The sequence below is a fragment of the Channa argus genome, chromosome 19, assembly GCF_033026475.1.
Source record: "Channa argus isolate prfri chromosome 19, Channa argus male v1.0, whole genome shotgun sequence".
NCBI classification, from domain to species: Eukaryota; Metazoa; Chordata; class Actinopteri; order Anabantiformes; family Channidae; genus Channa; species Channa argus.
In genome coordinates, this window is record NC_090215.1 from 5,094,146 (window position 1) to 5,109,786 (window position 15,641).

At 39.6% G+C, this 15,641-nt stretch overlaps 1 protein-coding gene across 4 annotated transcripts in view; it reads left to right on the top strand.

Moving 5' to 3' along the window:
* gfod1 (glucose-fructose oxidoreductase domain containing 1) overlaps nt 1-14,931 on the top strand; it is a 30,594-nt gene extending 15,663 nt beyond the window's left edge. Inside the window, exons 2-4 of one of the 4 annotated variants that reach the window (XR_010911705.1) lie at nt 7,354-7,547; nt 7,760-8,614; nt 8,792-14,931. Coding sequence is in view for 2 of the 4 variants with exons in the window: in XM_067485703.1 (XP_067341804.1) it covers nt 7,354-7,547; nt 7,760-8,477; nt 10,421-10,494 (986 nt within the window). In the remaining 2 variants the exon portion in view is untranslated. The remainder of the gene's footprint in view (nt 1-7,353; nt 7,548-7,759; nt 8,615-8,791) is intronic. The other 3 variants (XR_010911706.1, XM_067485703.1, XM_067485704.1) reach the window with 3 other exon arrangements.
* The last annotated feature ends 710 nt before the right edge of the window (nt 14,932-15,641 follow it).

Here is a 15,641-nt window from a genome sequence, read left to right on the forward strand (position 1 = left end):
TCAGGCAGACTGCCCTGAGCTGCAACATTCTGCAAATATAAGTCACTAGTTTCCCTTTGATTAAACCTTTAACCTTTGCTGATTTTCAGAGCATTGCCACCTCCACAGGCTAAATGGTCAAAGCTGATCTTTCCGGCCTGCTTGCCTCCCTTTGTTTGGTCACTGCCCTTTTACACTTGTGCCATCATGCACACATCTCAGCATACACATACATTGAATAGAGAGACTCACAGAATGCCTTTAAAGCAGGGAGGAACACATTTGAGCCACTTCATGATCTGTTTTTCTCTTACTAACAGGAATAAACTAGAGCTGAAAGGCAATTACAGTACAGTAAAGGTAAAGTACTACGTTCCACAGGGTTTTTATTTTAGCACTAACATTTTAAATTAGCATTAAATCATTTTTATTGAAGGAGATGGACAGCCAGAAAGACAAAACAACAGATTTATAGCCACAGGGTCCAAAGCAAAACAGGGGTAGTACTGTTATTTCCTAAACAAGATAAACGCTGTGAGAAATTATGAGTGACTGGAAAGAAAAAAGAAAAACTAATCTAAACTCAAAGGTTTTCCTCCAAAGTCACCCCGTGTCATCGAGTCCAGGAAGGCTCATAATTAAGTAACTAAGTTCATCTTTAGAAGTTCCTTTTTTTTCATCTGGAACCTAATACTCCAATAACTTATAACATGTTTTAGTTTTAGACTGTTGAAGTTTGACTCACTGATTTATTTAGCAAAAAAATGCATTAAAGAAAAGACAAACTAGTAAGTCACTGGATAAACTATATTATGTTTTGATCAATTCACCTGATTTAATTACAGATTCTGATCCCTTCGATGCTGCGATCGAACAAATATTAGAGGGGGGTTTAATAATACATACATAGCCTCTAACATACCCTGACTGCATAAACACAGCATATAACTTCCATGCTGTTCCATATTTACACTGTGAGTGATGGTTTGATAGTTTATCTCTCTTGACATGATAAACATAATAATTTGGGTTTATAAGGATTTAAAAAGTTGCTGCCTGTCTTATCTGCTCCACCTGATCCTCACCCTGCAGGAGCATGTGCATAGAACAGTGTGGCAGATGGCTATCACTCCAAACTCATTTTCCTGGCCTTTCTATTTTTGGCATCCTTAGGTTCAGCAGTATTGAAGCATTCAGCATCCTTCTCACTGCACCTGCTTTTCTTCTGCTGGGGTTTTTAGCTGTTGGCACAGTGCCGCAAATTCAAGCTTTTCACATAGAAACACAAGAATTTTAGTTTTGACTAATGAAAAGTCACAAAAGGCCACACTCACTGTCTCCCTCTGAATGACTCCACGTGGAATGTATTCAAGTCGCTACGTTTCCATCCTGCTGTAATGTACAACAATGAACAATGACTAATTACAATCGATATAACTTAGCTTTGCTGTCAAGAACAAATGTGCCAGCCCCACCTTCGCTTAGTGTACACATACCCTGACCTTCCTGCACCATCACCACTTCCAGCTTTTCCTTCCTCAGCTTTCAGCTCCTGTGCACAATCACTGGAGGCGTGAACACACATAGTCTCATACTACAGTGGCTTCCCACCACCATTCACAAACAAACATGAAGCCTTATCATGCTCCTTCCAAGGCAGTGCCCTGTGTGAGTAAAGGTGTTGAGCAGGATTCACTGGAGCCGCAGCGAGGCCCAGATGATGAGCGCTGAACTGGAGATGATGCAGCTGCTTTCTCTCAGGGTTTCTTTGTCTCTGCATGTCTCTCTCTCCCCCCTCTGTCTCTGTCTCTATCTCTGTCTCTCTTCTTTGTAATTCAGTTGGTTTTCTACAAAGAAGCGTAACCTGTTTATCTTGCTGAGGTTGCAACGAGATAGTACACATACTAAAATTAGGCACACGTGTTTGTTAGGCCTGAGGGCAAAACTATAAACTATGAGGAGTTTTGTTTTGTTTTGTTTTGTTTTGTTTGCAACGCAATAATTATCAGAAGTAATATGCTTTATTTAACTCTAAGTGAAGTGTAACGTTTTTAAAATAATTATCTATAAACATTTATAAGGATGTAGGGCTAAAATTCTGTGTATGATTTATAGCAAATGTGCATGTAAAAATGTAGTTTGACCATAGCAGTTTTGAAGGTTACATGCTGAGGAAAATTAATTAAAAGTTAAAGCATTTTTAAGAATGTAGTAGTGGTAGTGGAAGTGGTGATGGTGGTGGTGGTGGTAAACTCAAACTAACCCAGATTAAAATTTTTAGAACATCCAACATAGCATGTAAAAGGCATAAAGTCAAGCTGATGCTGAGTTTTAATAACACCCTCTGCTGGACAACAATCACAAGTAAATACACATACAAAACGCTTATGAATTCATGGAGTTTGTTAGTGCTGTTGCTCTAACATCCTGACCTCATCGTGATCTCCTCCTCAAATCCCATTTGTGCTTCTCTAGCCTGGCACAGAATGGGATTCCAACAAAAAATGCAAATCCTGTATGTTTGATTCACATCTGGTTTGTTGCTGAATCATGTCCAAATGAAATTCTCCACCATGCTTGTGTTTTGTTTTTGTTTTTTTTGGTATGCGTATCTAAGATGACCATGTAACATATTAATATGCAGCTATTTCTTCAGTATTACAACATGTCAAATTCTGGCCATGTAGGAAATAGACATGATATATAACCAATGAAAAGATCTGGCACATCCCCAGTTCAAATAGCCGCTCTAAATGTGTTTGTTGGCCCCAGGTGTATCTTGTAGCACCAAAATGGGGGTTGCTGTCTGTAACAATTGAACCAAAATGGAGGCTGGGTCAACACAATTTGTTCCTGTAAACTGTCAAAACCTGAATTACAGCAGCGCAAACATTATGGTTTGGTTGGGGTTAGGTACAAAGACATCAACGTCAGGTGTAGGGTTAGAAAAACCATCACGGTTTGCCTTAAAATCCTGCTTCTTTAATGGCACATGATGTGCGTCACAAGACTGGCTACAGTAACAGCAGAAGCAGTTGGGTCACAATGGACTCAACCTCCTGTCTCCTGTGGGAAAAGGCCTTGGGCTTTTCTTTCACCCGTCCATCCACCACAACCTGCTCCTTTTTGTGAGTCGAATTGCCAAGTGAAATTAAATTCAATAAAGCTGCCAGATGTCACCATAGAGTAATATCTACTCTATTTTCAGCTGATATTTGCTGCCAGAACAAGTTACACATATTTTACAAGACATTCACATTCACGCTTCTGTTTTTTGCAACAAATTCCAAATAAGTTTTGTGATAAATTAAAAAAAAAACTGACAAAGTCACACCTACAGTTATTTGGGAAAATAGGTTATTTTTAACATTTGGTTTAAACAGAGCCTTCAACTTAATTCATTTACTTCTTCTCATTTGTATAAAGCTATTGTCTAATTATCAGTGAGTGATACGTAAAACTGCACAAAGTCTCTGGCTGTCATTCTCTTTTTTTCCTTCAATTGTGGGTCTGTCTAAGAAAAAAGCCACTGCTTTCTATGTTATGCACCTGCATTTGTTTGGGTAGTTGTAGTCCTCAGGTCTGTGGCATGACAGGATGTGATTTCAGTCTGTGCGGTTAGCTGATTTTCTCTGAAAGGATGTCGGTTCTTGGCTCATCAGAGACACCAGAAGGCGACCAGACTGCCACAGTTCACTGCTACCAAGGGAATCGCTTAGAAAGCATAGGGTGATCTACATGAACTATGTTTGGGTGCCACCTGCTTGACAAAATGTCTGTGAAGTCCCTTGTGCTGCACTAGATCGTTGCCTTCATTTTAGTTATTATAACTCTTGAGGAATTTAATACTTATTTGTGATTCCTCCTTTCATACCAAACTATGCTTAACCAGTTGTTTTTCATTCATGCTGATATTACCATCATTTCCCCCCCTGTACCATACTCTAGTTTCTACAGGATCTTTCTCTCTTCTCCTTTGTCCTTAAAGTCTCATGCTTAGATCCTCTACATTATTAATGTTGAGGGACTGAGTGGCAGTGCTGGGCTTTTTCCTGCTCCATTGCTGCCCTCCCACTGGGTTGTGAACTTTACCTTTGAGCTGAGCTTCAGTTCACCCTGTGCGATCACAGAGTTGTAGCTACATTTTTTACTAACCCCACCCACTAGAATCAGCCTCATACAGTACAGCTCTACTGTGTATTAACACTGATTTGAATAAAATGAGCTTCTCTGTCATTTTATTATCAATTAGTAAAAAGCTATTTATGCCTTTATCCTATTGTATAGATGCAATTAGTGACAATTCCTATATTTTTAAACTTTGACAGGCCAGTATCCACCAGGCTGAAAGCTAGATTTGCCAGAGATGCCAGCACAGTGGACAAAGCCAACCTCATCCACAGTTGTCCAGCCACTAAAGCAAACCTAAAGCAGCTTCTCATGGTCCACTCATAACCTATCGTGCTAATTTAGTAGACATGAAATAAATTGCTTTGTCTTTCGGCTTTTCCCTTCAGGGGTCACCACAGCAGAATTAGTTCCACATGTTGATGTGGCAATGAAGTTTTACACTGGATGCTCTTCCGGCTGCAACCCTCACATTTTTATCTGGACTCAGGACCTTCACCAAGGTGGCCCTTGGTGGCTGGGTGAGGCAAGAAATTGTTGCATAATATAAACTCCGCACCTGATCATTTTGACATGTTGAGAGATCTGTGCATTATCAGGCAATATTAAGATAAAGCATATATTAACACACCCCCTCTGCGATATACGTGGATATACCCACCTATATCCACAGTGTCTGTCCATGTCCCCATGATCTTATGACATTGGGTGAGTGTTGAGATGTATCACAACAATCTGGCACATGATCTACTTTGTGGCTGATTTTGCAACGATCCACCTGTTGATTCTCTTAACCTTAAACAAGAATTGTAACACCAACTGAGTACAGAAGTATCTTGGAATCAGACTTGTCTTTACGCCCTTCACATCTCACATGTGGTGATGCTGATGATGTGACGTACTATTTTAAGCATTAGGAACCTCTCTTTCTGTCTGTCAATTATCTTATAGTAGAAGTAGCGTTGCTATGTTGGCTTAAGAAGGTTGTTATATATGATATTATTTTCTTATATCTGTGCTCTCTACCTCTGACCAGTGTCACTTTTGTGCAATGTCATTTCATATTTCCACCATTGGTTTACTGCAGTAGCTGATTTTACCTCATGCTCAGGTGCAGCCGTAATCTTCGGGACACACACATCTTAGGAAGGCTGTAGTCGAGTAGCTGTGATGACTCAACAGACTGCCCAGTCTAAGCCAGCCTTAGCCTTTCAGAGCTTTGGATGTGAGGAACGAGAGGTCATTGCTGATTTGAGTAAAGGTTGCACTCAGAGCTTGGCCCCTGAGTCCTGTCTTCAGTGTTGTATAGCTTATGTCGTTTTAATCTAGTTGAAAAAACTTAATTGTATTTTTCCTAAAACATAAGTGAAATCTGCCTGTGGGCATTTTAGCTGCTAAGCCAAGCTATTGTTCCATGAAGACACTGAGCTCAATATGAGCGCCAAAAATCTGCTCCTAGCATTTAGCATTTACCCACAAGGGCCTTACCCAGGGCTGTGCATCTTTCCAGTATGTGTTTATGTGTTCTGCTGCCAAAGAAGAAAGGGACAGGGGTGCACTGTTGTTGCTTGGCTTGTTGTGTGTCTGCAGGGGTTGGGTGGTGCGTGGGGGCTCCAACTGAGCTCCACAGAACTGGGTCAGAAGGATTAATTTTCTGGCCTGGTGAATTGGAGCTAATGGCAGATTAGCATGGGAAGTTTCACTTCCAAAACAGCCCCTTCACCCAAAGCACCCTCAGCCAGGACTGGAAAAGAAGGAGCCTGCTGTCTTTCACACTCCAGGGACCCTTTGTGTGGGGTGATGCCTCCTTACTGTGTGTACACTCTGCTTTTCATTTCACCTTGTTGATCAGCAGTGGCCATGTAAATCTGTAGGTGTCACATTGGTCAGAATAAATTGTTTAGATGTTATTCATCAAGAGCATGAATATTTACATTCACCTGCTCCAGCTGCTCCTTCACTGTATGTATGATGGGAACATCTGAAATTTGATGCGTTGTTGTATGTCTTGACTTACATTCTGCGGAAATTAACTTTTAATTTAAACAATATTGCCAATGTTCTCTGGAACAGAGCACCATAGTACATATACTCTAGTGGTTCCAGTAACAACACCTTTTGCAGGCCTGTAGTACTGCAAACACATATTTTCATATGCATGTTCTACTCCTTTCCTTTGAGGAGTGTTGAAATGAATAATCAGTAAGTATATGAAACAAAAGAAATGGCTTTTAAAATATGCCTTTGTGTTTCATGCTGTAAAAATATAAAGCGAGGAAAAGATGTTACACTACAGGCAGGAAACTGTGATGAGCATCCTTTCTGTATATTCTGACTACAGAGCCTGAATGGATGATCAGTTCACTGAAAACATCACCCTAATGAAAATGATGCTAGTTGCAATCCAGTGCCACACACACAATGTTCCTATAACATCCATGGTAAATGGTTAATATTTTTGCATGCCATAAACTGCCTGGCCTTTGTAAAAACTCAATGCAATGTGCTTGGATGTTGCTGGCACCAGTGAACCTGTTGATTTGCTGATAGATAATTGAATTAGGTTTCATTCAGCATCTACAGGTTTTTTTCCTCTCTCCTCTCTCTGTCTCCACTGTGCCTTCTGTATTAGTGTTTGTGCCACCTTTCATCAGGCCTCCTGTTATAGCAATAAAGTCAGTATACACCTCTGTCAACCTTACGGCCTTGTGCATATCACATACATGGCTGCAACATCTTGTATGATGCCAACAATAGAGTAAATTCTAAATGAAATACTGGGAAACAGATTTTATCAGCATTTAGTATCCTGGTTGTTGTTTAATGGCTTTAAGTTTTTTATTTTATTTGTGGAAATAGAAATTTGGACTCATATACTCTATAGCTGTAGCAGCTTGGCAGCCACCTCAGTAAGGAGTCTAATGTCTAATTACTTTTTTTTCAAAAAGGTTTTTAGCTTCAGATCTTCCCAATTAGCCTTAGTCTGTGGACGGCAATGTATGCAGTATTATATGATGTCTATTTTTGCAAGAGCCCTTTGTCAAGTTGCTATAATTAAGAGAAGAGTCATTTAAAAGTTGAATTAACCTTGATTAAGCTGATTTGAGAGTTTATAGCTCTACATTGTTTCTTCAGGGGATGTTTTCAAGCTCAAGAGGATATTATGTATGAAAGTGTTGCTTAGACAAACCACAAACCATTTCTTTCTCTATTTAATTCCCAATGCTTTCTTCTGTTTTTTGTAAGGTATTGGGAAGAACGTCATCTGCGACAGAACCGCTACGCCTCTAGATGCCTTTCGAATGATGTCAGCAGCCCAATACTACCCCAAGTTGCTGAGTATTATGGGAAATGTCCTACGTTTCTTGCCAGCCTTCGTTCGAATGAAGGAACTCTTAGAAGAAGGGTACATTGGGGAGCTTCTGGTCTGTGAGGCCCAGGTGAGATGGAAACTCTGAATTCTTGTTTTGTGTTTGTATGGAGATTTTTATTATTTAGGTTTGGTTAGAGTAAGACTGTTGCTTAAAGGTACCATAGAAGAATGGGTTTTTCCTGACACAAGATCCAAGTTCTAATGTCCGAATCACATTCAAGTGCAAAAAAACACCATATTCTTTAACGAAACGTACATTTTCTCCTTGTTGCCCTAAAGGTCCACAGTGGTAGTCTGCTGGGGAAGAAATACAACTGGAGCTGTGATGACCTGATGGGAGGTGGTGGTCTACACTCTGTTGGTACTTACATAATCGATCTTCTAACATTTCTTACGGGACAGCGTGCAGCCAAAGTCCACGGCTTCCTCAAGACATTTGTCAAACAGACAGACCACATCCGGGGCATTCGCCAGATCACCAGCGATGATTTCTGCACGTTCCAGATGGTACTGGAAGGAGGTGCCTGCTGCACCGTCACGCTTAACTTCAACATTCCTGGAGAGTTTCGTCAGGAGGTGATTGTTGTGGGGACTGTTGGGCGATTAACTGTCACGGGGACAGACCTGTATGGACAGAAGAACAATGGGGGTGGAGGAAGTGGTGGTGGTCCAGAACTGCTGCTGAAAGACACCACACCCCTTGAGAAGGCTTCCCTACCAGAGAAGGCCTTCAGTGACATTCCTTCCCCGTACCTAACTGGGATGATCCGGATGATCCAGGCTGTACGACAGGCCTTTCAGGACCAAGATGACCGGCGGACATGGGATGGGAGGCCTCTGACAATGGCCGCCACCTTTGAGGATTGCCTTTATGCTCTTTGTGTAGTGGATACCATCAAGAAATCTAACCAGTGCGGGGAATGGCAGAACATTGTGGTAATGACCGAGGAACCAGAGGTCAGCCCAGCTTACCTGATCAGTGAGGCCATGCGACGAAGTAGGATGTCACTCTACTGTTAGCATCCAGCTCATACTAACATGAACATCTGTGCTACCTTAAAATCAGGAGGTGGCAACAGAAACTTGGCTTGTTGGGATTTGTTTCACACTGCTACCAGATTCAGATCATAACTGGTTTGTTTTAACACTTTCAGATCTGTTACAGAGAGGTGACACCACTATGAGTTATGGTTTCCTGAAACCCTGCCTCCACAGTGCAGGAAAAGCAGTGTGCTTAATAATCAAACCTTTATTTATGAGGAAGTCTTTCCTTTTTTTATTATTAATATTATTATTATTATTTTGACACAGGACTCTCCCGGCAGATGCATTTGTAAATCAATGTGATTCATGCAACATAAGGACAAAATTCAAGGCAAGTGAGGGCCTTAAATTACTGTGTTCTGCTTGACCGCAAGGGTATTGCGCCTCTTATCCCCCCCCCCCCCCCCTCTCTCTCTCTCTCTCTTTTTTTACTGGGCCTGAAAGTCAACACCTTACACTGTGGGTCCAAATGAGGACAGCCAAGGAAGAACGACAGTCCTTTCGATTTTAAAACTGTGCCGCTCTATTGTTGCTATAATCTGAAGTACTTGCTAGTTTTACCAAGCGAATGTTTACGTAAAAAAAAAAAAAAAAAAAGAAAGAAAAAATCAGTTTGCTTGATAGCTACAGTCTCTGTCTGCTCTGTATGCTTCCTTTGTATGTGTGAAACAAGAGAAAAGGAAATCAGTCATTTGGCTGGTGGGTTTTTGAAGGAGTTTAAATTTCTGCTTTATTTATGCAATATATTAAAGTTGTACACGAGCTTGTACGATGCCTTTATGCAGTTACAGTAGCCTGTGCATCAGAGGCCTAAATGAGCCATTCTTTGTGTTCATTTCATGCTGCACTGAATTCTATGTGATGCATTGCTACACATTTGTGCTGGGCATAGAAACTAATACAGTCTTGCACTACTTTGCAACTAAAGACTGCTGTGTGGGGAATCGTATCCACATGTTGCAATGAAACAGGTAACCCCTGCTACAACCTAATGTCAGTAAGTGTGCAACACTCTTTACAAAGCCTCATTGATATGCACAGTGACAGGCAGGCTTGTCAGTATGTGTGCACACACCTGAGATTCACACAGCTCCATCAGGCTGTTAAAGCTTTGTGCCATTTTTTGTATAAATGTTGCTCATGGCTTCTTTCAGACATACTCATGACTGCGATGGGGAGAGCCACCGTGTTTGAGCAATAATTGCCATATGTGTGAGCATGGACAGGGATGTATAAGGTGTGAGGTCAGAGTTGTTGTTAGGACCTTGTATTCTTCTTGTGTGCCCATCGGTTAATGCTAGTGCACACAGCTTAGACACATAAATGTTGCTACATCCAACCTAGTAAGAATGTCATTGCAACTTTGAGTGAAAAATGTCCAGGGTGTTCAGGCAGACATGAAGCTGACACATCCCAGATGCCATCAGGTTAGTGGACAGGAGTACATGTCTGAAAAGGGCTTCACACTGGTTGAAAGTAGGACAGTGAACATTTCCTTCAGCTTTTGTCATAAATGTGATTCTTGGATTGTTATCCATCTGGTGAAAAGACCAAGACCAGCAAAGCATTAATCCTCAAACTATTGGACTTCCTGGCTGTTCCCAGACTCTTTTAGAAGATTTACATTTTTTAAGCTGTACCGATCCGTTTTACAGTGACTATGTAATGCACAAGCTGTCACTTGTGACAAAAACACTGATATCACCCTCAGCTTTAAGTAGTTTCCTTTTAACCCATTTTATCTTGTTTTCATATTACATCCTGTAACTCTGGCAGCCTCAATCTCACACACAGCAGCCAGCAGTTTTCAGCATTTTTTTTTATCTGAACTGACATTGAATTAGTATTGTATCCTATTGTAAAGGTTTAATCCGTTGTTGGTTTTTGTTTTTTCAGAAAGGAGAATCAATGAAGAAGCTAAAGTAAAGAAGACCAAAATGCAGAACAAAGAAGTGAGCTATCAGGAGTGAATGATAAAATTCCCTCATCATGATAATTTCAAGTGAGATAATGTTTCAGTGCAGAAATTCAAACTCCTTATTGAGTTTTACTTGCTGTTTATCATGTAAGACTGCTAAAACAAAACCATCCAAAAGTATTTGCAAATACACTTTGACATAAAGTCTGGTATCAGTCAGTGCAGGTGAAAGACCTACCAGTCAAAAGATGGATTTTTTTTTTTTTTTTTTTGATGCATCATGGTTCCTCCTGTGTGGTTTCAAGTTGTTAAACTGTGCTGAAATACTATCTATGTAACGACTACTGAAAATGTACATAAGAAAAATATTATAAAACTAAAATATGCGTTTGTCTAAAGAAATAAACAAGTACTGTACGTATTTCATTTGTAAAAACCAAGGATGCGGATCATGTTTCAGTGAGTGTTAACGTATTTATTCTGCTCAACTGTTGAGGTCTTGTGAACTGACCTGCAGTGTAACAGGCAGATTGCTTCTTAGAAGTTTCTTCAATACACTGCTGTGAAAGAAAGCTGTAAACATCATAAATAACTACAGGTGATCCTGTGAATATGAATAATGATCAGCACTACTGAGACTGTTTAGTGTTTCATCACTGAAGCCAGAGCATGTTACAGCACATGCCATAGTGCCATCAGCTACACAGAACTTTAACTCTTACTGGAGTTATACATTTTAGGAGAAGGAACATGCCAGGGTGAACCAGTCAGCCTGAAAACCTGAGTCCAACACTGATAAGCTATCTCTGTTTAGATAACTCAAGTTATATTTTTGCCCTTTGTGTACCAAGCGCCTTATCAAATCTGCATATAGACTTTCCCCCCTTTGTCTGATAAGAGAATTCAAAATATAAATACCTGATTTAAACAGAAATATGTTCACTAGGATTTTGTTCATTATTTTGTCATTACTTTTTTCCTGTTCTGACACAGTATTTGTCTGTACTGTGGATGGAAGAAGAAAAGAGTTCGGGCCCAAATCCCGGTTTGTACATTTAATCATCATGCGGCTTTACCGGCCCCATAAAACCCTTTAAAAACACTTTAACGCTTTATTACTGTTTGTCATTGAGTTCATCTCTGAACTTTAAACACAATTAAACACACAAGTGGGGGGTTTCTAAAATGTTTAAACTAAGTAACCTAAATCCTTTGTAAATGTATTGCTGAACTGTAGCTGAATGCTTACCAGTGATAATAGCAGGTAAATTTACCTGACTGAGAGAAAGTTGGTGTCTGTCAGTGTCACCAAATCCTTACAGTGGTTTAATCCAAAGACCGTAATACCATTCTTAGTTAAAGGGTTACACGACACAGATTTAAGGTTGATTGTTTGTTTTCCATAGCTTCGCCACAAGGAGCCACATCATGCCTTTAGTTATCTGTAGTGTTTTATTTGCAGATAATCATCCCTTAATAAATTCTTCAGATTCAGTTATGTAATTTGATGCTAATAACAGTTAAAACACACACAAGCTTCTTAGAGACATTTTCTGCTGTGTTGTCATTTCTAAAAGGATTTACTTTTAACAATTAAACCCTTTGAGTTTCAGCTAATTGCTTATTAGGAAAATACATTCCTTATATATGTCCTGAAAATGGTGTATTTGAACATTTTTTGTATGTCCAGTTTTAAGATTACTCTGGTTAAGAATTTGGAAATCGTGTACATACTGACCACTTTCCATTTAGTTAGTACCAAAGTACATCTTTTTTTTTATCATGACCATTTGAAAATTAGTAAATATTTGTGGACCTGCTTTAGAAATTGTGACCTAGTTTTATCTAAATAGTGATTCAGCCATAAAAACGCTTTGTATATTTGCAGTGGTGCTGCACATTGTTTGTATTATTTGTAAAATGCTAAGAGCTGCTAATGCCATCAAAGTAAAAACACAATTTAAGTGATTTCTACTTAAATCAACTATAAACCGGAACATCCCATAACCTGAACTTTTATGATAAAGGTCAGTTCGGCGTTTTCCCTTTTCTCTTGTGTTTGCACTCATCCATGTGAGTTGTACTAATGCTTGCAAACACCTACTCTCTCCCCCTGCAAGTTCTAAGAACTTGATTTAGCACCACTTCCTGTGAGGTGTTCAAATTTAGCTCCAATAACTTGTCTTTAAAGGAGACTAAGGGCAGTGGAAACCTACACAGAACCGGAACATCTAGGTCCAGCTCCCTAACACCATTATTGTTTACTACACTGCTCATTTTTATTTCCCTCCAAAGAAACAGAACAATAGTAAAACGCCAGCTTAGGGAAACTTTAGCTTTAATAACATTATGTCTCCTTTTTTCATTGTCATTTCATTTGCTCCAATTTCTTCACTTTTCTCTCTGAACCCAACATCATCATTGTAGCAGCATGTAGGCTCAAATCTTTTCATTGCCCAGAAGTACACAGATTTTGGCATCTGTGAGATCAAATTATAGTTTATTTAGGTTCCCAAGGGGAAGAAGAACCCACAGTGACTCGTAAGTTCTTTCAGGTGCTTGAAACATGGATGTGAGGTTTATCCAAACTCATCCTCTTCGTTAGAAATTTTTCAAACTGCTGTCCATGCTCTGTGGTAAATGTATTCTTTTCAGCATGTGCAGCTGCAAAATACTGAAACAGAGAAGTGCAGGCTTTTAGTTCACTCTTATTTTCATGTCATTTTGATGGTGCGGCCAATGAAACACTGAATAAGCCTTTAACGCATGGACTTGCAGTGGACAGCACTCTGAAACAGATGAGGCAATATTCAGTATCTGAGCTCATACAGTACGATATGACAGTCTCTTACATTTTAAGCAGCAGCATACATTTTTTTTTGTTTTTATATCTTTTGACTGATTTCTTGTTCTTTTAAATGCTGAATCACTGATTTTGTCTTTTTTTATTACTTAGCAAAACGTTGTAACATACCTATCCTATTGATGCTGAAAGTACAGGACTGAAAAGGAGGTCTCGTGTTTCCTACAAACTGTTCTCAGTGTCTAGGTTTATGTTGTCTAGAACTGTTTGATTTTGTTTTTTTCAATTGTAGTTTGTTCAGGGCAAACTGGCTGTATGCTTTAGAACAACATCACAAAAATGACCCAGGAGTGCTCCACCTCCAAAGTCGCACTCTCATTTCTTTACGGACATGATGGAGAATTACTTACTATTGCTTTGCCAGCATTCACAAAGCAGACACTGGTGGAGGTGGGATGGGGTGAAAATTGTTCATTTGGGGGATGTACAACCTCAATGAGGTGCTTCTCCTGCCCTTGGAGACTGTTACTTAGCAACCAGAAGCCCCATTGCCAAAACTACGATCTCTCATGTATTTTTTTTTTTTTTTACTGTTCCCCTTCCTTGTTTTCGTTGTGACTGACTGCTCAAAGCAGGAACTCCCAAAGGGAATTTTACAGTCAGTTGAGGAAAGTAACCGCTTCTGATTTGCTTTTCATTGATCGGCTGTCTCACATTTATCACATGGTGACTCAGTTTTAGGTTCTCTTTCTGTAACAACCCCCCACCCCCCTTCCTCTGTCTTTCTCTCTACTGTGAGTCAGGGGGAAGCATGGAGGACAAGCTCACTGGTGCTTCTGCGGATTCTCACCCCCTCACCTCACCCAACAAAGCATGTATTTTTCTTTGCTTATGCATGCTGTTAGCATCAGGGGAGAAGTAACCGATGAACCGTTTAGCAGACGGACACTTGTTCCTTCACTGAGCTGGTTTATGAATGCTGACCCTTGCAATCCTGTGCTGTGTCCCTAGTTAAAAGAAATATACCCACCCTAATGCTGTATTGTTACTATATCCAATATTTATTGTTATGTATGTATATTGTGGATGCATGGACCTCTGGAGATACATTAATTTGAGCTCTCAAACACATATTTATGGGTCTTAATCTAGAGAATGTACTTACTGTAGGAATAATTTATATTTTCTAACTGTTCAGGATGGTATGCTATTTTTAAGAGGTCAGTGTGTGTGTGTCACTGTCCCCCTGGGTTTTCTGAGTGCTGTAAAATGTGATGGTGCATGTCTGTTAAAATGACCCCCTCCCAACACTTTTTTTTTCTTTTTGGTTGCCTATGTGACTGCTGTCTGTGATCTACTGTCTCATATACCTGCACCAGTCCTCAGCATTGACTGAATGGGTGTGTGTGTGTATATGTGTGCGAGAGAGAAGAAGTGAATAAGAAAGCGTGACTTTTTTTGTCTGCAACAACATGGTTTACGACTTCAGCACTTGTCTAATGCTGCAGTTTCTATGGAATAAAAAATATGTATATCCATATTGACTCTAATTTATTTTTTTCTCTCTTATCCAGGTTTTAAACAGGTAGTTTGAAACGGATTGTTTACACCACCTATATCCATAAGTGTATAAGAGGGCAAAACATAATAAGAAACATAAAATAAAGCTGTTGTTGTTTACTTTGACTGCTTTACTGTAGTGTCTTAATGGAAGAATACACAGTGGTTAACTCCTCCTTTGCTGCACAAAACATATTGAAAGTTTATACTGACCTCTGCTGGCTCCTTTGAATGCTGCATATTAATCTGTTCACTGCACATTGTTGCCCAAAGGCTTTTACCTATACATCCTACAATTAATAAATCTTACCTGTGATCATTGATTAATTAAATTAAGAGCGTAAAACCATTTCAAGAGGTTTAGCTACATGTAGCATAGTATTAGAGAAGATTTAAACTGGGCTGAAATCAAGATGGCCTCTTAAAAGCTCAACATAGTCCAAAATTCCCTTCATATTTTACTTTGACACATATTCCATAATATTCCCTGATATTGTTCTTTTTACAGTAGCTTTTTATGCACCATCCCCTGAGGCCCATCCACTGAACAACTAGCATGAATTGGAAGTAGCACCATCTTCAGAGACTAAAAAAAAATGAGTCAATTCTTAAAAAAAAAACAAAAAAACTATCTCATCTCATGAGCCTGTTTTTGTTGTAGAGCCTTCAACCATATCACCAGTGGTGTAAAGTAACCAAATAGCCTGCAGTACAGTAAATGATTAAGTACATTACACCAGTTAAACCAAATGATTTTGCCTTGTGACCTCAGATGGTTTCATTAAGTCTTTAATGCCCAGTGGTATCAAAGTCTAAAAACTAAATACATACAGCTG